The sequence below is a fragment of the Eretmochelys imbricata genome, chromosome 2, assembly GCF_965152235.1.
Source record: "Eretmochelys imbricata isolate rEreImb1 chromosome 2, rEreImb1.hap1, whole genome shotgun sequence".
NCBI lineage: Eukaryota > Metazoa > Chordata > Testudines > Cheloniidae > Eretmochelys > Eretmochelys imbricata.
In genome coordinates this window covers 80,905,077-80,927,486 of record NC_135573.1, presented here as the reverse complement: position 1 = coordinate 80,927,486, position 22,410 = coordinate 80,905,077, and the positions used below count along the sequence as shown (strand labels likewise).

Below are 22,410 nucleotides of genomic sequence, written 5' to 3'. Positions count from 1 at the left end.
GTGCATGTTTGATTAGCTGGTAGCACAGCTAATTTCCTTTTTCTTTCTCAGCTCTTCCCGGGGGGGGGGAGCAGGCGAAAGGGCTTGAGAGTACCCCAGAGGGAGGAATTCCCAGGTGTTCCTTCCTGGGTCCAAGGTGTGGAGGCGTTTCTATTTTTGTTTTGCATTTGGGTGGTGGCAGCATTTAGCAAGCCAAGGTCAGAGAAAAGCTGTAACCTTGGGAGTTTAATACAAGCCTTAAGTGGCATGTATTAACTTTTAAAATCCTTGCAGGCCCCCTATCTTCTGCACTCAGAGTGGGGATTCTGCCTTGGCAACAGTGGCTGGAGCAGAGCTGAGGCAGTTTTGGGTTGATGCTGCAGAGACAACGGCAGCCTACCCAAGAGACTCTGGTGTGGACCTCCCTACCATGCAATTAAAACTGAAATACTTCAGCTGGGTTAGATGGTAGAGTCCCCAGTGTAGTCCAGGCAGCACTGGACTGCCAGCTTGCTTGGAGTTTTCCAACCCAGGTCAACTAACTGTGTGTGAAGAGGAGAGAAATGGCAAAATGTACCAGCTACATTGGGCAATATGCAGTACTTGCCAAATTGTAGGCACTGAGTCTAGGGGGTTAAAACAAAGAACTTTATTAAGGTGTGAGAGAGGGCAGGATACAACAGAATAAACTTAGGAAACCCAGATATTAATAAATCAACCAATTCTCTGAAGCAATACTCCAACCTGGTAATGGGCTTTAACAATAGTCCCAACCTCAGTCCTCCTGGCAACTGTGATGATGTCCATGGTGGTAAATCTAATTTCCTAGGTTTTTGGGTGGTGGCTCAAGCTGGCATTAGTTAAGGCTTCAAGAAAGCCCCTAGAAAACGAACCCAGCCCTTTCTGCTGCTGTCAACACCTGGCAGAAGGGTTCCACAAATGCAGGCCTGTCACTTTAAAGGGGTGTCCACAGATACAGCTCCCCCTGAAGTGTGACAGACATTTACAAAGTGAGTATAATAAGCTACCACTCTGATTGTCTTCTACACATGGTAGTTGTGAATCAGTCTCATAGCTCTTAAAGGATATGAATAATGTAGCTAGCATCCCTTTTTAAATAAGCTATTCTGGAAGCTAAAGTAAAAATTGTGGCTAGTTAATTAAAGAGTACAATTCTTGTTTGCCTCATGAATTTTACTTACCTATGCAACACACAATGCAACTTGCAGCATTGCTGATCTCCACTGATGACCTGCTCTGCACTAAAGAGCTGAAATGCAGTTTATAATAGAGGCACTATAAAACTATGGCTGATAGGCAGTAAAACTCTCACTGCAAAAGTCACATTGCTTGATCACTGATGTTTAAATAGATTACATTTCTCCTTGAACAGGTGAAATGCAGTCTTATGCTGCAAAACTATTCCATAGACTTATGCTTTCCTGAAGTGGTAATTAATTTCATAACTGTAAGATGGACAATTAGCTGCTGAGTAGTAACAACAGCATTTGTTACAGAACATAGATTAGCAGTAGTAGTTCTGCCAAGATGGTCCAGAGAAGCTAGGCTGGAAGACAAAATTGCAAGGATTCCAAGCTCCTTACACATTGGATCCATAGAACAACAGTGATGAACACAGGCCCCTATGCTAAAGTTATTGGGTTAGTCACACACACAGGCTGGGAAACTACAAGAACTTGGGAAATAGAGGGGTGGCTGTTTGCTTCTCAGTGGCAGAGGGGTTAGCCTTCAATATCTGTAGCTCTGGGGAAACCCACAGGCCACGTATTTCTGCATTGTTTCTTGGACTCACTGACTCCAATGAGTCACATGGCTCCAATGAGCAGCTGCCACAGAATCACACCTCAGTGTGTGATTCTAACTTGGTCAGTGTTTTGCACCAGGTTGGAGCACAGGTTGAGGGGTGGTGATGCTGCTTCGATCCCATCCCTTCTAGGTGTAAGGGAAAGCAAAAAGCATACTGCAGAGCTGCCTTTTCCTCATTCTGTACCCATAGGCACAGACTTATAGTGGTTATGCCCCTCTCTGCCCCAACTCTGTCCTGATTCAACTCCTTCCCCAAATCCCTGCCCCAGCCCTGCCTCCTCCCCTAAGTGTGCCACATTCCCGCTTCTCCCCTCTCCCTGCTGGAGCTTGCTACAGCTGTTTGGCAGCTGCAAGCGCTGGGAGGTAGGCAGAGGAGCTGGGATGTGGCACGCGCATGGGAGGGGAGGTGGGGAGCTTGGCTGCTGGTGGGTGCTGAGCACCCACTAATTTTCCCCCGTGGGCGCTCCAGCCCTGGAGCACCCAGAGTCGGTACCTATGGCTGTACCTAGCCTGAAGGTAAACAGATTTGTATTTTGCTCCACTCATAAATTTCTTGGAGAGTTTCAGGGCTGTGAAGGTGGTGGTGTCTTGTATTTTAACAAAACTGAATTCAGGAAGAACAATTACTTGTTTAAGGGAGGTGGGGGGGGGGAGCTTACTTGTGTGAAATTTTGGGGGTTAGGATTGATACCTTTATGGTAGTACACTTGTCCATAGTTCACTTAATGATCTGCGTGATCTGGCTTTAAATTAAACTAAAAAAGGGGCTGCTCTGGCATGGGCTTCACAGTCAACTTCAGGAGGAAGTTCCCATTACCACTGATGGGAGATACACTACTGAGGGGCATAGGTGCTGGAACTAGGGATGCTGCTGCACCCCCTGGCTTGAAGTGGTTTCTATTATATACAAGGTTTACAGTTTAGGTTAATGGCTCTCGGCACCCCTACTATAAAAATTGTTCCAGCACCCCTGGTAAGGGGCGAGGTTTAAACTCATATGAGTGGTGCCCATTGGCAGAATGGCATAGGGAGAGCTGCAAAGGCATTGCTCTAGGAAAAACTACAAACCTTCAGTCTCTAAGGCAGTGAATTCACCCTCTTTCACGAGCATTAAAATCACTTTAAAAAAATTAATTAAAAAATGCACTGAAAAGGGAAAGCTGCAATGCAGAGAGAGGAAAGGCTGAGCTTCCCCGCTACACAGCTCTGGGGGCTCAGCTGCTGCAGCCTGAGACACTCGCTATGCCTCACACGAGGGAAACAGGATTCTGCACAAGACTCGGAACTATTAATAGCTCCTCCGCTGGCTGTGCAGCTGGAGAGCACTCAAGCTGCTGCATGTGCTAGGTGCACCAATGCAGTGAAGAGAGGGCGTGCTGGGAGGAGTTGAGAAAATGCAAAGGGTGAGGAAGGAAACTCAGAAAAGCTCCAGGCACAAACTCCCTCCTACTATGTACATGGGACTCCTGCTCCATTTCCCTCCCCTCCCCCCCAAAAAAACCCCTCCCACCCAGCCTGTGCACTGGAGTCCACAGAATTGCTATTTTGAACAAGTTTTCCGGGAGGGGGGATTTCGGGTGTTTGGAAGGGAGCTAGTCCACGAGACATTGTCCTGTGCATTACCAGGTGAAAAGGCTTAAAAATCGCTGTGTGACCAGTACAATTGCAGTTTTGTACCTGCAAGCGGCCTGATGGAATACAAGCCTGCCACCCCCAGCTGCGCGAGGGTGGGACTCTGGAGGGACAAGGTGGGTGAGGTAATACCTTTTTATGGGACTAACGGCTGTAGCTGAGAGAGACGAGCTTTGGGGCTACACAGAGCTCTTCTTCGGGTCCCTCTGACTCCTAAATCCTCCAAGCTTAGCCTGCCAAGTTGGCTCGGGACCCATTTGGAGGAGCCCGGGACCGCGGCTGTTGCTGGGGGTGGCTCTGCGGTGGGCAGAGTCCGCGCTCGCTCCACGCACCCGCTGGCTGAGGGGGTTGGACCGAGCCCAGCCCTTCCCCCGCCTTCCCTAGCACCCCCCTGCCGCCATTCCTGTCAGCGATGCTGCCCGCGCGGCCCCCCCTCCCCGGCTTGGCGCCTCGTGAGCCCCGCGCGCGGCGAGCGGTAGGCGCCGCTGCCGCGAGGCCGCTCCACCCCATCCCGCTCCCGGCCTGGCGGCTTCCACAGCAAGAGTGGACAGGCGATAAGGGCAGCACCTTCGTCGCCCACATCGCGCACGCGCAGATACACCTGCGCATGCGCCTTATCAAACTCTGTGCAGTAGCGCTGGGGGTGCGTGAGCAGGCTCCGGCACCGCAGCGGGCACTACAGCGAAGGAGCGGCCCAGGCTCCTCCTCCTCCTCCCCCTCCCCCCCCCGCGCATCCCCGCCCTCGGGGTCTCCCGTACGCGGCGCCGCCGGCCGGCTCCCCTCCCGCCTCCATCCCGGCGGAGGTGACAGGAGCCCGGGGGAGCCGGCTCGGTCTCGTCGCCATGGCCGGGTCGCAGCCGCCGCTGGAGGACGAGGAGTCGCCGCTGCCTCTCGAGGACGCGGAGCTGGCGCTGGCCGGGATCAACATGCTGCTGAACAACGGCTTCCGCGAGTCCGACCAGCTCTTCAGGAAATACCGGTACCAGCCTCCGCCGGGCCCCACCGGCTCTCCCTGCACCTGCCTCCTGCCGCCCCGAGTCCTCTCTCCTCTCCGCCGGCGAGCCGGGCTCCAGGGGCAGCTGCCCCCCCGGTCCTCCGCCGGCACCAGCCGCCCCGTCCTCAGCCTGTGTCCCGGCTCTGGCCCCAGCCCAGCCTCTGCCCCGGCTCAGCACCTCCACTAGCGGCCCAAGCGCCTCGGCCCCCGCGGTGCCTGTGCGAAGCCGCCTCCGTTCTTCCCAAGCCGCCTGGCCAGCCGCGCGCGGAGCGGCTTGTGCGCTCCCGCCTGAGCTGGGGAGGCGAACATCCCCCCCCCCCCGCCCCCCATGGCGGGTGTGGGGCTACCAGAGCACTTCCTTGTGCAAACGGTTACTTCAGGAGGTGGTTTTGTGATGCCGTCAGGCTGTTCTCTCAGTTCCCTAGGGCAGATTAAGCACTGAGCGTTACATTTTGTCCCCCGAATTACTCTGCAAGAAAAAGATTGCCTCTGACTCTTAACCCTTGCACGAGAAGTGAGCATTCACAGATTTAGGTTAATAAATCTTAACTCTAGGAAAACATTTCAATATGTGACATTTGCAAACTGTTAGTCTGTATCACCTGATTTGACAGAGGCGAACCACCATTTTAAAAAAAAATATATGAAAACCAGGGGAATTTACCTTTCCTTGACAGGCACTTGTAAATCTCACAAATGCTGATGAGTAGCTATGCATGTACACAGAAGAATAAACAACAAGATTTGCTTAATATACTTGTGTCATCCAATGAAAACATCCTGAGGATTTTTATCTTTTAAGATTATATGTGTGTGAGTGACTTAGATTGAGACTAGATAGTGACAGGAGGTTCTTGAATGCTAGTGTGATGAAGCCATGAAATAACAAGACAGTGTGTACCATGTGTTTGTATCTAGTTAAAGGAAGAGGTCACTTTCTAGAAATTACTTGAATATAGTTGTAACAGTAGATGTTTCTCTGTGTCTACACTAGTTTTAAGGTAGTTATGTTTCCTGTATAGTTATGGAAAGAGTTAATTCTTCTCAATAATTGGAGCTCTGGCATTATAGGTGTTGTTTTCTAAATTTAAATGCACCACAGTGCTATTGTCTGTACAGCAGAATATTCATTTAAGACCTAAATTGAGTTAAAAACAAGTCTGTGTTGGTGGTATTGCAAGTATTTCAGAGCCTTCCTTATTTTTTTCATTTACAAAAATTAAATTTGATACAAATAAAACTTTTTTGGGTGCAGAGGGAAGTGATGACTTAAGATCTAAAAATCTAGGATATTAAAAATAGTTTTTACTATGTTCCTGTTTCAAAATTTGTATGTATTAATAATTGTGTGTCCAGCAGATTGTTCATCTTGTTATAGGGAACCTTTGTTTCTGAAGTCTTCCATAAAATCTTGTTTTAGTTTTCTCGTTATTATAAATTGATTATTACAATTTAAACATCAAAGGGAAAATCAAGTTACACAGACTATTTTAATAAACTGTATTTGCCTGGATCAAAGCGTCAGTTTTGTTCATATTATGAACCCATATTCAGTGATTGAAATGTCGCTCCTCAGATGTCTCAATCTGTTTTCCCTTGTGCTTAAAATGAGGTGCCTCATGATTCCATGCGATAGTTAATTTTTGACACTTGAGGGCTAATTATGAGCAGCTGGTCAAATCTGATTTATCTGAAAATGGATTGTAAGTGGTGTTATGATTCATAGGTTAAGAATCACTGTCCTAGTTGCAATTTTAACTGCAAAAGTCCAGATCTTTTGAAATATTTTGTTCCTAAGTAATTTAAGTGATCGGAACTTCATGTAGAAATGAAAATGGGAGAGAATGTCCAAGGCTGACGGTTCAACCATAAACTCTAGATTTCCAGCCTAGAGATAAAAAAGTTCAGGCATAAGGTATAATTTGTGTTTAACTTTTCAGACTGTTTTCCTGCCAGTTTTCCTCTTTTGTATGTTTGTGTCAGATATGTTTTTGCTAACCAGAACTGAAGAAACATCATTAACTTCCAAGTAGCTATCAGTCATTTAGCAATAGATTTTTATCCTTGTGTGCTTGAAAGTAAAGTCTTAGAAATAGCTCCTAATTGGGAGTGCTCTTCTAAAGAACAGCTTCTTGCCGCATTGAGAGACCTGCAGTTCGTCAAATTTAGAGACGGATGTTAATCTTATTGACATCAGTGACGCTGAGAAAACTACAAAAGGGTGTTGTTGGTTTTTTGTTTTTGTTTTTTTTTTCCTCTCTCTCTCTCTCTCCTCTGCTGGTAATAGCTCACCTTACCTGATCACTCTTGTTACAGTGTGTATGGTAACACCCATTGTTTCGTGTCCTCTGTGTATACAAAATCTCTGTACTGTATTTTCCACTGCATGCATCCGATGAAGTGAGCTGTAGCTCACAAAAACTGATGCTCAAATAAATTTGTTAGTCTCTAAGGTGCCACAAGTCCTCCTTTTCTTTTTGCGGATACAGACTAACACAGCTGCTACTCTGAAACCTGTTTGGAAGAATGTGCATTTTGCATATTTATGCATATTTCTTCAAATACGTATTTAAACTATGGTAGAAATTGTTTTATAGCCCTCTCCATCCAGCTAGTTTAAGCTTTTGAAATAGACCTATGTCATTTTCAAATGGCTTCTGAAAATAGATTGATTTCAGAAAGAGTGAAGCAGAAATCAGTGTTTTTTATGGAAATTCTCTAGGGTTTTTGAAAATTAATTATGCAGCAAATGCTTTGACTTCACTAACTAGTTTAAAATTGCTCTTCAGAAATGCAACTATTTCATCTTTCCTCACTTGGCTCCTGAAAGATCCCATGAAGCATATTAATTCAGGTCTGTAATCCATAAATTCATAATCCGTTTATAGGAACACGGTGACAGTCTGGATGTGCCACTGAGTACATCATCCCAAATCAGTCCGAATTTTTCTCTCTCCCTCCCTCCTATTGCACATGAGGCCCTCTTCCCTCTCTCCCTGCATCCCCCCAGAAAACATGAGCTTTTAATACCACATATATTTGAAAACTGACCATAATTCAGCTCTTAAGGAGGGAAAATTGGATTGGGAATGAAATCTTAACTGGACCTCCCTGCATATTACCCTGTAAATCGGTGTTGGCTCTCAATGGATATTCCCTTTAACTCAGTGGCTCTCAACCTTTCCCAACTACTGTACCCCTGTCAGGAGTCTGATTTATCTTTCGTACTCCCCCAAGTTTCACCTCACTTAAACTGCTTGCTTACAAAATCAGACATAAAAATACAAAAGCGTCACAGCACACTATTACTGAACAATTGCTTACTTTCTCATTTTTGCCATATAATTATAAAATAAATCAATTGAAATACAAATATTGTTCTTTTAAATGTATAATTTATACAGCAGTATAAAGTAGTAATGGTCTATGTGAAATGTTAGTTGTACTGAGTTCGCGGAGTGCTTTTTAAGTAGCCTATTGTAAAATTAGGTAAATATCTAGATGAGTTGATCTACCCTCTGGAAGAGCTGAGTACCCCCAAGGGATATCCCTGGTAGAGAACCACTGAACTGACTCACAAGAGAGCTTATTTTTCATCAGTATTGTGAACAGATATTTAAGCAAGAAAGTTACAACTTTTTTGTCTCTGTGTAAGCAGCCTATCTACTTGTAGATCAAACAAACTAGGCAGTTGAACTAATCTATCACACATCAAGTCATGCAAATAATTGCAACTGGAATGACTGCTTTTGTAAACTAATTGGCATCTTGTTGGGCCAAAACTTATGATTTGCCATATGTTAAAGCACACCTGACAGAGGATGATCATCGAGGCTTGAAAAATGAGTTTGATGTTAGTGAACAGGCAGCTTTCCTGGATGAATATAATCAACTTCTACAGAGACTTTTTTTTAAAATAAAAGCTTAAATTCTAGCCATAGTGGTTGTCATGACAACCTTCTAAACAACCATGAACCAAATATAAACTGATTAAATGTTGTCTTAACTCTGCAGACAGATAGCTTCAGTGCCTTTCTGGGGTACTTGTACAGTAGAATCTCAGAGTTACAAACACCAGAGTTACAAACTGACCAGTCAACCACACACCTCATTTGGAACCGAAAGTATGCAATCAGGTAGCAGTAGAGACTGATTAAATATTTTTAACATAGTACTGTATTTGCTTTAAAGTACTAAAAAAAGGAAAGCAGCAATTTTTTTTCTGCATAATACAGCTTTGAAACTTTACTTAGTCAATGTTCAGTTGTAAACTTTTGAAAGAACAACCATAATGTTTTTTTCAGAGTTATGAACAACTTCCATTCCTGAGGTGTTTGTAACTCTGAGGTTCTACTTTGTCAGGTTGTCAGAGAATAAAAACTCACTGGAGTTTTGTCAGATTTCACTGATGCTGTTCAGGGTTTTTTGAGCAACACTGAAAATAATACAAACAGATTAATTTTATTCTTGTGCTTGTGAAAGCAACAATAGAATTAGACCTGGAAATCTAGTAATTGGAAAAGGGGACCAGAATCAAAGGCTGTGGGAGGAGAGTGTCAGAGTACCAATCTTGTGGCAGCAGATAGGCTTACAGAGAGTGATCTTTTTCACCTTCTGCTAGCCACAGCAGAGAGAGGAAGGATCTTCAACTCTGACTCCTCCTAACTGGAGACTGACACAAAAAATGAAGCCTCCGTGTGGGTCCAGTGCAGCACCTTGTTAAGAATCTAGCAACCCTCCCAAGACATTTGGCTTCTCACCTGGGTGTTGCCCTTCTTAATCGTTTTGCTATAAGTTGTAATAAAATTTTCAAGCTGTGGGTGCGTGCATGGGGAAGAAGTGGGGAAAGATAAATGTAAGAAATAAGAAAAGTGTGATAGAGAAACTTCCTGGGGAGAAGAGAATATAGGGGAGGATGTGGGGGAAGGTCTAAGGGGATAGCGGCAAAGAGGAAGAAGACGTATAAGAAAATGCAGGAAAACAGAACCATGATCTGCGTGGAAAGGAGATAGTGGAGAAAGACAGGAAAAGAAGGTTAAAAATAAAAGTGAGATGAGTATAGTAGAACCTCAGTTACAAACACCTTGGGAATGGAGGTTGTTCATAACTTTGAACAAAACATTATAGTTCTTTCAAAAGTTTACAAGTGAACATTGATGTAAGACAGCTTTGAAACTTTACTATGCAGAAGAAAAATGCTCCTTTCCCTTTATTTTTTTAGTGGTTTGCATTTAACACAGTGTCACCATTTCTTCTTAGAAAAAAAGGTGAGGGTTAAAATCGGTTAAAGGAATCAAATACATACAACAATTGCAAACTTCTTGGATCAGGCTTGTAGCAGTGATGAAATAAACTGCTGGCTTGTTAAGTCTTCGGTCGCTTCGAAATCATTGGAAGTTCCTCAGTCCCTTGGTTAGAATGCTCCCATTAGTATAAGTCCATAGTCCAGAGGTTTGAGCAAGAAAAAGGCAAAATGGAGATGTTTCCAGGGCATTTTATATGTTTCCAGGGCACATTGTTCTCACTGTGGATAATTACAGGGAACAAGATGGTGTTTCGAGTCTCATGGGCAAATCACATGTCCATTTATGCTTTGCTTAGTCATAGTAGAGGCCATCCCCCATACTCCAGTTAGAACATTCACAGGAAAGTCCATTAAGTGTAGATAGTATCAGAAGTAGCCGTGTTAGTCTGTATCCACAAAAACAAGGAGGTGTCCGGTGGTACCTTAAAGACTAGCAGATTTATTTGGGCATAAGCTTTTGTGGGTAAAAAACCCACTTCTTCAGATGCCTGGAGTGAAAATTACAGATGCAGGCATTATTATACTGACACATGAAAAGAAGGGAGTTACCTCACAAGTGGAGAACCAGTGCTGACAGGGCCAATTCAGTCAGGGTGGATGTGGTCCACTCCCAATAATTGAGGAGGAGGTGTCAATTCCAGGAGAGGGAAAGCTGCTTTTGTAGTGAGCCAGCCACTCCCAGTCCCTATGTACCATGTGCCATGTACATTGGCCAAACTGGACAGACTCGACGTAAAAAAATAAATGGACACAAATCTGACATCAGGAATGATAACATACAAAAACCAGTAGGAGAACACTTCAATCTTCCTGAACATTCTATAACAGATTTAAAAGTAGCCATATTTGAACAAAAAAACTTCAGAAACAGACTTCAAAGAGAAACTGCAGAACTAAAATTCATTTGCAGATTTAACACCGTTAATTTGGGCTTGAATAGGGACTGGGATTTTGCTGGCTCACTACAAAAGCAACTTTCTCTCCTCTGGAATTGACACCTCCTCAGTTATTGGGAGTGGACTATATCCACCCGATTGAATTGGTCTTGTCAACACTGGTTCTCCACTTGTGGGGTAACTCCCTTCTCTTCATGTGTCAATGTAATAATGCCTGCATCTGTAATTTTCAGTCCATGCATCTGAAGAAGTGGGTTTTTTACCCATGAAAGCTTATGCCCAAATAAATCTGTTAGTCTTTAAGGTGCCACCGAACTCCTTATTGTTTAAGTGTAGATAGGCATCTTCCATTGTGAATTAAGTGATCTTTGATGGGTCATTCAACTTGAATAGTCCCTTCAAAAAGTGCAGGCTAAATACCTTGTGGATGTTACCACATAAGCAAACATTTGAAATACAGGTACATAGTTAATATCCATAACTTCAGATACAAAAGTGATACATGCATACAAATAGAATAATTATATTCAGCAAATCATAACCTTTCCGTAGACACCTTACATGACATACTTTATACAAGATTTGTTGCAATTATATAAGTGGTTGCAACAATGATCTACATGGTCATATTTTATCAGATAACATCACACACAGCACTGTACTGTATTTGCATTTTTTGGGTGTGTGTGGGGGTCCTCTGCTGCTGCCTGATTGCGTACTTCCAATTCCAAATGAGGTGTGTGGTTGACTGGTCAGTTCGTAGCTCTCATGTTCGTAACTCTGAGGTTCTATTGTAATTCTGCTTCATTACATTTTTTTTAAAAGTAAAATTGCTATTGTTGCAATGAAGAATAGTACACACATCTCATTCCTTTAAATCGCAAAGGCACTGCTTTTGTGGGAGGATGTGGCAACACTATACTCTTGCTATTTGGCTTATTCCTTGAGCTATTAGTCTCTGGATGGATTAATCAGACCATTGTAGTTAGAAATGGAAAAGACCTATTGTAGTGAGTTTATGACTACCTTGAACAGAGCATGGGCCATTCTAATCCTTCTTTTCAAATATTTTTTTTAAGTCCCATGTTCTGAGGCATCTAAACATAGTAGTCTAAAAACTAGTAAAAGAGAAGAAACAAAGCCCAGTAATAATGACATTCTTTAGTAATTCCAAGAAAGGGTAACAGAAGGACAGTCCACAAAAACAAGCATCAAACTCCTCATTCCAGAAGAGAACAGAAGTTGAATTTACAAGAGCAAATAAAGCATCAGTTAAGGGTTGAAATGGTATTTAAATGAAATCAAAAAAGAGGGGAAGGGAGTTCCAAAGTGCTCAGGCTACAAGGTAAAGAGCAAGATATTTAGAAATAGCAATAGGAAAACAGTAAGACAGGAAGGACGAGTTACAATAATAGCAGTGAATATAATTGAGATTTTTTTTTAAAGTGACAGTATAGAAGACTGCAAGACTAGGGAATGAAGTGAAGAGGAAGGCATATTAATACTGAAGCAAAGCGAATATGAGACTTGCTGCTTGCTTTTTTGGGACAGGCTGAAGAGAGACTTTTGGAACACCATCATAGGTAGAACTGCAGAAAATGAGGTAAAAGCTTGCAAGCACAAACATCAGAATTTTCACTGTGTGGGTAATAGGAAAACTGCAGCTCGATTTTAAGATATTTGTAAGATTTAACATGAAGAAACTTATTGTTTCAAGATAACACAAAGCTTCAAAGCAGTGACAGCTGAATGATGGGAGTTTTGTCCATTGAAAAGACTGCAGTGGCAATGAAGAAAGAGAAGAAAAGAGCTTCTCTCAGATTTAAGGTAAGAGTCAGTACAATGACCAGTTGTCAAACAAAAAATAAGTTAAATGTCTTTAATTTTTTAAAGAAATTTTTAGCTTGAATGGAAACTAATTCTTCCTGTTTTTCTCTTTCTGCATAGGTGGCTTTTACTAAAAGAAGAATGACATCAGTGTCTTTCATCCAGTGTTGATGTGTGGGAGGATGATTGTTTCTGCAATATGCACAATACATTGCTAAGTTAATTGAAAGACATGTACCTTTTCAGTACTATTTACTGAAACTGGTCAACATATGTATGTTACAGAAACCAGGTTCTAGTGGTATCTGAATGCCAGCACTGGAAACAGTAGTGCCAACTACTGTGACTATACAATAAATTACCTTGGTCATGACCTACTGGTCATGAAAAGTATCAATTGTGTGTATGTAAGATATATTCTATAACTAGTACTAAAACAAACTTTAAAAGTTAATTAGGCAAATGTAAATTTTAAACACATTTTATATTTCCTGTTTGCAATTAATATGTCATTAGGAAGGCCCTTTTTAACTGGTGATACTGCTGATTCTGCAATATTAGGCCTCCACTGCAGTTTTGACAGCGGGACCCCCCCACCATGTGCGTGGCTCTCCGTGAAAGTCCTGGCTGCCCAATGTGGCTGACAGCTGGGAGCCCCAACCCAATGTTCCTGTTTTCAGCTCTGGGCCCCCATTCACAGCCCTGGACAACTGACAGCAGAAAAATCACAGAAAAGTAGTAATGGATATTATTACTGCAAATAATAAGGTCCATTATTACTTTCCACAATTTTCTATGTCTTGTCCTCAACTCAGCTGCAATGTTGTGACAGTCATCCCACATTTCAAGTAGGTCCTTAGTCATTAGACCAAAATCTTTCAGCTCCTTAATTCTGATATGAAATTGCTAATACAGCTAATTTTTGAATAAAGTGTTTAATAGTGTACATATGTGTCTAATGTTTTCTAAGATTATATTTGTATTTGCACAAGCTACATTAAAATCCATTAAAGGATTATTCACCGTTGGCTAAACAGACCAAAAAGATGTATATATTTTGTTTGTGAATGTTTTGTATTCCTAACGATTTGTTTGCCATTTTGAAAATGTCAGTAGGTGTTATCCAATCCATCCATAGTTTAGAAGGAATAATATTTTAATTTTCATTGTTAGCTTGGGAAATATTTAAAATTATCTTCTGGAACAGATGATACATCTTGTATTTTGTTCATGATCTTCTGGTGGTGTTTAATTATTTGGATGCATTGATGAGCCCATTTTCAACTTCATAATCTCATCAGTCACATTCTAATGGACTCCAGAATACATTTCTAGATACTGCTAAATTAGCAAGTGGGGGGAAGGTCCTTAAATATTGGGTAAATATTACTTGAAATTTTGATCTGAGCTAAAATATGGCAGCTTTTGGAACTTGTGTTTGTGGAAGCAGGGAGTTGGTGGTGTGTTTTAATGCCAGATTTCCGGAAAAGTCTTAAAATAACGATGTACGTGGTGCTAGTATTTCAAAAAACATACATAAAATCTTGGTTTCAGGTGCATTTTATTAATCACTCGACTGGTAAGAGATGGGAGGCCTGCTGATTCATTGTCCATGCTCATTTCCTCATATCTCTCATCTCTTGACAACTTATGCTCCATGACATGGAAGACCAGCTGTGGAAAAAGTTAGAAAACTTTCTGAAGCTCCGGGAAAAGAGGGGGGTGGCAATCTGTTGATATAATTGACGATTTAGCAGCTTTCCTTCTTGCTAATTTTCACACACGTATGCTCTTGTTGGGACTGTTCAGAGGTTTACAGTCTTGATCAGGGGGACTTGAGTTTAAAAACAAAACAGGGCAAATTAATTTTTTTTTCCTGCATGTGTCCTGCTGACTTTGAACAACATCAGAACAATGTGGAGGGTAGGGTTTTTAGCCCTGCTGGGTAGAATTGGTAGACCCTATCCAGAGCAGCAAAAACAAACCAAAAAACCCCCTTATCCTATAGCAGTAAGAAGAGAGGCAGAGGAAACGTGCATAATTGGGGGATGTACTAAGCAGAAAGTACAGAAATGAGAAAAGTAGGAAGTGTGTGTGTGTGTGTGTGTGTTTTGTTTGGGTTTTTTGTTTCTTTTGGTCAGCAAGAAAAATACAGTGAGGGGTAGAAGTATAGAATTTCATGGGAAAGGATGTTAGGGAACCAGGCTCTGAGAAGCTCGATGCCCCTGCAAGGGTGGGGGAGATGAGCTCTAATCGTGCCTCTGTTATGAAGAGACCCAGAGAAGTGGCTTGAAGACTCTGCTGGAAACCAGGACTTAACAGGAGCAGGGGCTAGCTAAAGGAAGCTGATCTTTCAACTTCCCTCATCAAGGGGTAAATTCAGATTTAGAGAATAGAGGATCTTTCATCTAGACAGTTGAATCCCTCAATCAGGTTTCAGAAATAACCTTGAATGAATGAAAATACACACTTAGTCCACATAGCTGCCACAAGTTAATAGCTTCCCTTCAGCTTCTTTGGAGAAAACTTCACGTTGCATTTGCTGCATCAAAATTATTCTAGGGACTCTTGTTTTAAGACTAATGATACTACCTACTGCATTATGTGCACATAAATACATGTCCTCTTCTCTTGAAATCAATATTACAAGAGAGGTAGCTTAAAACCCTAGAAAATTGAATTCTACAAATTTTCCCAACTGTAGAGTTACTCTTTTACGGTGCTGCTTCACTGGTGATAAGCTATTGGCCGTTCTGAAGGCCACTCACTGGCTTGAATTTCACTGCTTTCTGGCAGTGGCTTGCAGATTTTACAGCTCTCCAAGTTGTCACTTGTTTTGCAGAGGCAACTGATGCTCAAGAGCCATAGCATCCTTGCATATAATGTGGTACCGTATATAAATACTGTCTGAAAGTCGGTGTAGACTCTGCTGAAGCTATCATGCGTTAAACCCACATTTACAAAAGTATTTAATTTCTGTAAGGAGCTATCAAACCTTACATATAAAAACCAAATGAAATAATTCACGGAATATTTTAATGTACAACAATAGAGTACACAGGTAATGGAAAAATAGTGGTGCATGCATCAGAGGCACATAGTCATGAATTTGACTAAGCGTAAATCTCATTTTTATGATCCCTTTTCTTCTTAAAATGCCTTAATTGTTGCATTATTTTCACCTAAACCCCCCCATTCCTCCAAAAAATACTATTCCTAGTTAAAACTAAAACAGGAGGGGGAAAGGGTAGTCTTGATCTCTCCCCTGAAGCATTGGAGACAAAATTAGTAAATATATATAGAAAGCTAAGATGCCATCACTAAAAATGAACTGCTGAAGTAAGCAGTATTTACAGTAGTCATTCACATGAAGAAATGGGCCTCTATGTAAATTTAGAATCTTATTACTTCAATAGCAGACACTTGCATTAAAGTGAGTAGAAACAAGTTAATAAAGGGACATTGCTGTGAACTGCTACTTATTAGTCTATTTAGCTTGTATTAGTAAACTCAGAAGTATGAAAACAGTTCTTTTCTAGCTGGTTTTTTAAACTACAAAAGTGAGGGTAAATGGAGATAAGACTGAAAAGTATATGGCATCGTCTGGAGGAAGGACTCTTTAAATGTAAATTTGGAGAGAAGATTAAGTATTAGTGGTATCATAGTGACTACTACAGTATCCCAGGACTGTAGGAACTAGCTGTATTGGACATGTAACCTAAGAAAGCTGGGTTTGATCAAGCCTGGCATGGTTTCCCTTCTGGATGAGCGTGGCGATAAGTATCGGATATAGATTGAAAGGAAAGTCTCAAAAATGTTGTATTTCTAAATATTGTGGAGTATACTTAAGTAAAATAAGGGTAGAAAAAGAGAGAAGACCAGTGAATGATGAAGAGAAAAGAATGGTTGTCACTTCTGCCTCTGCCCTTCAGTTCCAATTTTTTCTATGACAAATGCTCTATTCTTTCCACAAACCATGCTTAAAACTCTGATTAACATTAATTATATGAGTTAAATACATACATCAGGGAGGGGCAGAGCAAGCACCTCTCTTTCCTCTGAAACAAAATTAGCTATATTAAGAGCCATAGTGAAATGAACTACACTGGCATAATTGAATTGTGGCATCTAGCAGCAGTACTGTCATTAAGATAATGTAAATAGTTGTTAATCCTGTTTTTACACGATTTTACCATAAAAACACCTTCTGCTTTGCACCTAGATAGCCAAAGTAATAGTTAAGGATTTTCAAACATATTTCCTTACTACTTTAATTTGCAACATCTTTTTGAGGTTTATAGTTGTGTTGACTTCAATGTAATTTTGAAAATATGTTGCAAAATATTACTTAACAAATCATCTACTGCACAGATACAACCTAATTTTTTTCACCGGCCTTCAACAAGCTGGGTAAGGATTTTTATAACATTGTAAGTAAGCTGTGATCCCTTATAATATAGTAATTGCCTAAGGAGAATAACTGATGAAAGAAAATAGCCTGTGATAGTATTGATTTTTTTTTATATATATATCTTTTTCGGAAGCACGGGGAAGTCTTTAGAAATAACTGGCAATGTTTACAGAATGCATTTGAGCAGACAAAGGGCAGGAGAATTGGTGTAATACTACTGTTTTACACAAAAAAGGTGATACATGAGAGCTAAGGAACTAAAGACTTATTGATCACTAGTTTAGCACCTAGAAAGAGATCACCAGCATACTTAATACATGATTTCACTGCAGTAATTGATCTCAAAGACAATTCAGCAATTCGATTTTTTTCACTCTTGACATGTTCATCTTAAAATATGGAATTTAAGTAAAACTTCTTATAATAAGTTCCTGTTTAAAACTGCTTTAGCTCCATATTTCTTAAATGTTATGTTCACTTGAGAAATGTACAGTCACATGAGCTTCACAAGATTATTTTGGGAAAAACAAAACAACGGGGAATAGAATAAACTACTGTAGCACAATCCCCCTGCAACTCTTTGCAAATTGTTTAAAGATGATAGGTGCTCACTCCCCTTCATGTCTTTAAGAAAAAATCATCCTCCCAACCGTATTTTAAAAAATATAACGTATATTGAGGCACATTTCATTCTAGTTCAGTGTTTTCCTCTTAAATTCCAGGAGAAGATTAGCAAATAAGGAGATGCACTCTTCTGAAGTCAGTAAATCTCTTTCCAACACTTTACTGGCTAATATTTTTTATGGTGATCTATAGTTCAAAGACATAAATCCTCATCAAGAAAATAGCATTGATGCTTGACACCATCAAAAAGAATGGTGAGGATAACAGCGTTAATGTACATTGCTGGCTAGGAAACCAGGCTAACAGATGCGGCAAAATGAAGTGACAGGCAACATTAAGATGATTATTAAATTACAATGTAGAAATTATGTGAGTGCAAAGAATTGGAGAGATTGGGTAAAATGCTGGAAGTCTAATCTGATGCAGGATGAATGGGAGGGAGTGAGGCTAGAAGTATTGGTTGCTCATTAAGAACTAATAATTTAATATCTTGCAGATTAGTGTAAAATTACTCATACTGCTATAAAGACCCCAATTCAGGAAAGCCTCTATACTCAGAAGAGTACTCAAGCAGGTCACTGGAAGTAGGAGTTTTAGGTGGAAGTGTCACTGAAACACACGTAACACGTGACAGGTTTCTACTAGTCTGTAACACAGGCTCTCTGTAGAGCACAGTTTAGATACTAAATAACAGTGATATTTCTGGTGGCTACTCTCTTTGTTTACCTGTCAATAACATTCGGGAGATTAAAATAGCTAGAATGTTTGTTTGAAGTGTGTTTTTTCCTCTTTGATTTTTGTATATTGGTATATTTATTTGAAAAACCCCACAGCAAGAGATTTATATTATAAAATATGTATGGGTTTATATTTACAAATGTTGTATCAAACACACTCTAATACGTATTTGAAGTGTAGGTTTTTCAGTTCTTGTTTCCATCTCTTATTTCCCTCTCAGTCCTTTTTCTCTCTTGCTTCCTCCAAGCTTATTTTCTTTATTGTTACATATAATACATAAAGTAAAACATGGGTAAACTCTGAAAAACCTGCATTGATATCTTGGCTTTCTGAGACCATCACAAAACATTCTAGTTTTACTGATATGATAATGAAAAGGATGATGATATTTATTTATTTTTTACACATGGGAAAACAAATGATTTGTCCAAGGCCAAACAGTGGATCAGTTGCATTGTTGAGATTATAACAAGAGTTCCTGACAGCTAGCTCTATGTTTAGCCATAGACAGGGTTTTATAGTAATTGCTGTGGTAATTCAGTCTGAAACCTGACCCAGGTATTGAATATAACCTGACTGTCTGTTTGGCCTAGGAATTGCTGTCACCCTCATGGAATTAGACCTTAATTCCCATGAAACAAGGAAAACCTTCAATGATTTACAATTTCTTAATTCATTTACTAAAAATTAATGAGGAAGACTTCTAACCTATTTTAGATCTCTGGAACAAAGCAGATAAAGAACCAGACTTCTTATGAACTATCAAAATGGAACTTCAGGTCTCCAAGTCACGTTCTTGTTATATACACATTTCTGCGGTGTCCATCACCATATTACCTGAGCACTTAACTAGATGAAAGACGCATTAGATACTTCTAGAAATAGAATACCAGGGAATATTGTAATCACTCTTACAAATAGAAATCCGTTCAGAAGTTGAGGGATAGGAGAAAACAATTAATTGGGCAGTGGGGTATGGCCAATCGCAGCATGGCTCACTGAAGGACATGCTGCCAGGTAGGTGTGAAATGCCAGGCAGTGAGGTGAGATCTTGATCCACAAAGTTGGTCCAAGATCAACAAGGATAGCCTTTGAGTTGCCTTCAAAACTATCATTGGAAGGCCATAACCTCTGCTACCTTTCTGGTCCCTGCTGAGGGATAAATCAGGCAGTACCTGCAAGGTTCTTTAACATCTGAGTGCTCACCCACCAGAAGGCTGAAATAGTGCAAGGCATCCCTCAATACCTGCTCTGTTGGGAGGGCTCCAGGCTGGAGAGTGGAGCCCCTAAAATAGGTGACATTGAGCAGGGAAAATGTATGTCTCTTGTGCCTCTGCTGAATCACTGTATCTCCATGTCCGCCCCAACCTTCAGGGATCCTATGGTTTTCTGGCCTTAGACCTGAAGTGGCCCTTTCCTGGCAGAACCCCCATGGAGGTCACTCTTAACATTTGTCCCAGATTTGCAACTGCATACATGCAGGTGAATTTCTGGCTCATGTGAAGCTCCATTGGATGCAGTTGCAATATCAAGGCTTGTCTCCCCGCCCCCATGGGCTAATATTTTTGGGGCATGGAAACCCTGAAAGACACACATTTTGCAGTTTCCACCACGTGTACTAGCAGGGGTGACTCAAGTCCAGAGAATTATGTTGAATTCTTTCCATCTTGTGGCTTTTTCCCTGGAGAGTATCATGTACCCACTTCTTCCACATTATGATCTTGCATAAACCAATTTTGATTTCAGAATTTGGTCTAATGAAGCAGATTTATTCCCAGACATATAACCCTTATTTCACATCAGATATTTTCTATAGGTGTGTGTTCTAGTAAACTGTATGTTTACATGTGATAACTGCATTTTGTTTTTGTTTTTTTACAGAAACCACAGTCCGTTAATGAGTTTTGGGGCCAGTTTTGTCAGTTTTTTGGTAAGTAGGTGAACAAATTGGGCAGAGAGAATTCATCTCACTGTTTGTATCATTGTTAATTTCCTTGTGGGTATATATGGTGCATATGGTCATTTGTTTTTTCTTGTTAGGCTCAACTCTTTCAGAATATTAAAATAATGTAGTTATAAAACATGCATAACTCATTATGTTGCATATATGGAATCTTAACTTGTTTTGCTCTTTTATGCGGTTTTAATTGGGAGTAAAGGGTTCTATAAATTCAACATCTCAAATTTATTAAATATTTACATGTTCCATTAAAAGCAAAAGCCAAAGACTGATTGTCTTGCTTTACTGAAAAAAATTAGTTATTGAAATGAAATTCATAAATTCCGCTTTGTCCTAGAAATTAACAGTTTATTATAAGTCTCATTTATCATTATTTTAGAATAAAACTGGTGGACTTCATGTGAAAACATCTTAAATTAGTACCCTTTTTGAAGGTGCAGAGGTATTTGAGGACTAAGAACGCTAATAGACTAAAGGTTATTAATGTGTGACTGGTCACATTTATGAAAATGTGTTGAGTACATCGTATATGGAGGAAGAAGAGAGAAAAGGGATGAAAACGAGCTGCTGATCTAAAAGCATATTTAATAGTATTTAAGAAAGTATTTGAACCTCATTTTTAAGTTGACCTTATTGTGACTTGCCTGCTTAATCCTAGGCTGCAACCACATATAGAATAGTAAAGTTGTTTTTTGTTTTGTTTTTTAAATAAAAGATAATTTTATAATATTCCAGAAGTGCTTTTTTGTACATTAAATTAATTTTAAACACCTCAGTCTGTGGACTACATGACTTGGAAAGGCATATTAAAGGCGGCTTTTTCCCTCTTGCCTTAGGCCAACATGATGAAAATCTCTTAGGCTTGCTTATCTGAGTTGATTTACTGAACCAGTATAACAGCACAGTACAGCATCACTGTACCTTGAAAAACTTCTGCTTAGTTACTGTTCTAAAGATAGCTACAACACTTGGCATGCCTATGTCATCCAGAATTTCCATTAGACAAAGTATCAGAAAAAGAAGTCAGTTATCCTGAGACCCTCTTTAGCTAGGCTAAATGGAAGCTGAAATGTTTTTTTTTGTTTGTTTGTTTTTAACAAGAAGTATAGGGATTCTGCTCATTATCACTCATAATGCAGCGGGTTTTATTTGTTCTTGACTTTGAGGCATGTTATTTACGTGAATAAATTATATAAAACAGTATGTGCGCAGACACAAATTGAATCTTGCATAACAGTAATTGAAAGTGAATTTATGTAACATAATGCATTTTTCAGCAAATGTAATATGACAGTATTTTCAGTTCAATTATATATTAAACATTCAGTTTTGTTAAGAGAAGCAGAGTCAGCTAATAAGTTCTGATTTCAATCTCTTGACATTTTAGTGAGGCACACTTAAATGCAGTTGGGCAAAGGATGTATATATATCTAGCTGTGTATATGAGTCTTGAGTAGCAATTTAATCCTCAAATGTGTTTTAAAAAGACTTATTTAGTTTTTCTCTATAGTTACTGCACCAATAGCTGATGTAAATTTTCTTGTTTTGTCATTCAAATCTTTTGCATTTTATTTTTGAAAGAATGCCATGATGACATTTGAAGAAGAAAAAATGCAGTTGGCTTGTGATGATTTAAAAGCCACAGAAAAACTGTGTGAGAGTGAAGAAGCTGGAGTTATAGAAACAATCAAGAATAAAATTAAAAGGAATGTAAGTGGAGCATCTGTAAAAATATTAACTATTGTGTGCAACTGTTTGTGAAAACTTCCTTCTAGCTTTCCTTTTCTTGTTGGCATTCAAGAGGAGTTTTCATGGCTGAGCTGATGTCAGAACTGCTGTTGGGAATCTTTGTGGTATGTTTGTTCTCTAAAATTTCAGTTTGCATGACAGTGTCAGTTCAGATGGGCTGGCATATGGAATTCCTAGGTTTAGAGAGGCTAATTACCAGAGTGATGGGCATTTTAGAAATTTGAGAGAGATTTACCCAGAGTTGAGGACAGCTCCCATAGGGCCACCCATATGGTTGTCTTTGGTGGGTTAGATATTCTGAGTACTGTTGGGTAGCACAACCATCATCTCTTCCATTTCAATGCAGAGGCTATGCCATACCCATATTGGCATCAGAGACAGAGTGTTTAGTCATAACCTCACCGATTTTTGTGGTGGTCTCTGCTGCTGGTCTGCCCTCCCAACTGGAGTATCTGTCAGGTTACCAGC

The 22,410-nt window shown here is 40.4% G+C and overlaps 1 protein-coding gene across 2 annotated transcripts in view; it reads left to right on the top strand.

Moving 5' to 3' along the window:
• The first annotated feature begins 4,080 nt into the window (after positions 1–4,080).
• Positions 4,081–22,410, top strand: part of TTC39C (tetratricopeptide repeat domain 39C) — a 60,919-nt gene continuing 42,589 nt past the window's right edge. For both annotated transcript variants that reach the window (XM_077810363.1, XM_077810362.1), the window contains exons 1-3: positions 4,081–4,417; positions 20,115–20,163; positions 21,775–21,903. In XM_077810363.1, the coding sequence (XP_077666489.1) occupies positions 4,281–4,417; positions 20,115–20,163; positions 21,775–21,903 (315 nt within the window). In that variant the 5' untranslated portion in view covers positions 4,081–4,280. The remainder of the gene's footprint in view (positions 4,418–20,114; positions 20,164–21,774; positions 21,904–22,410) is intronic.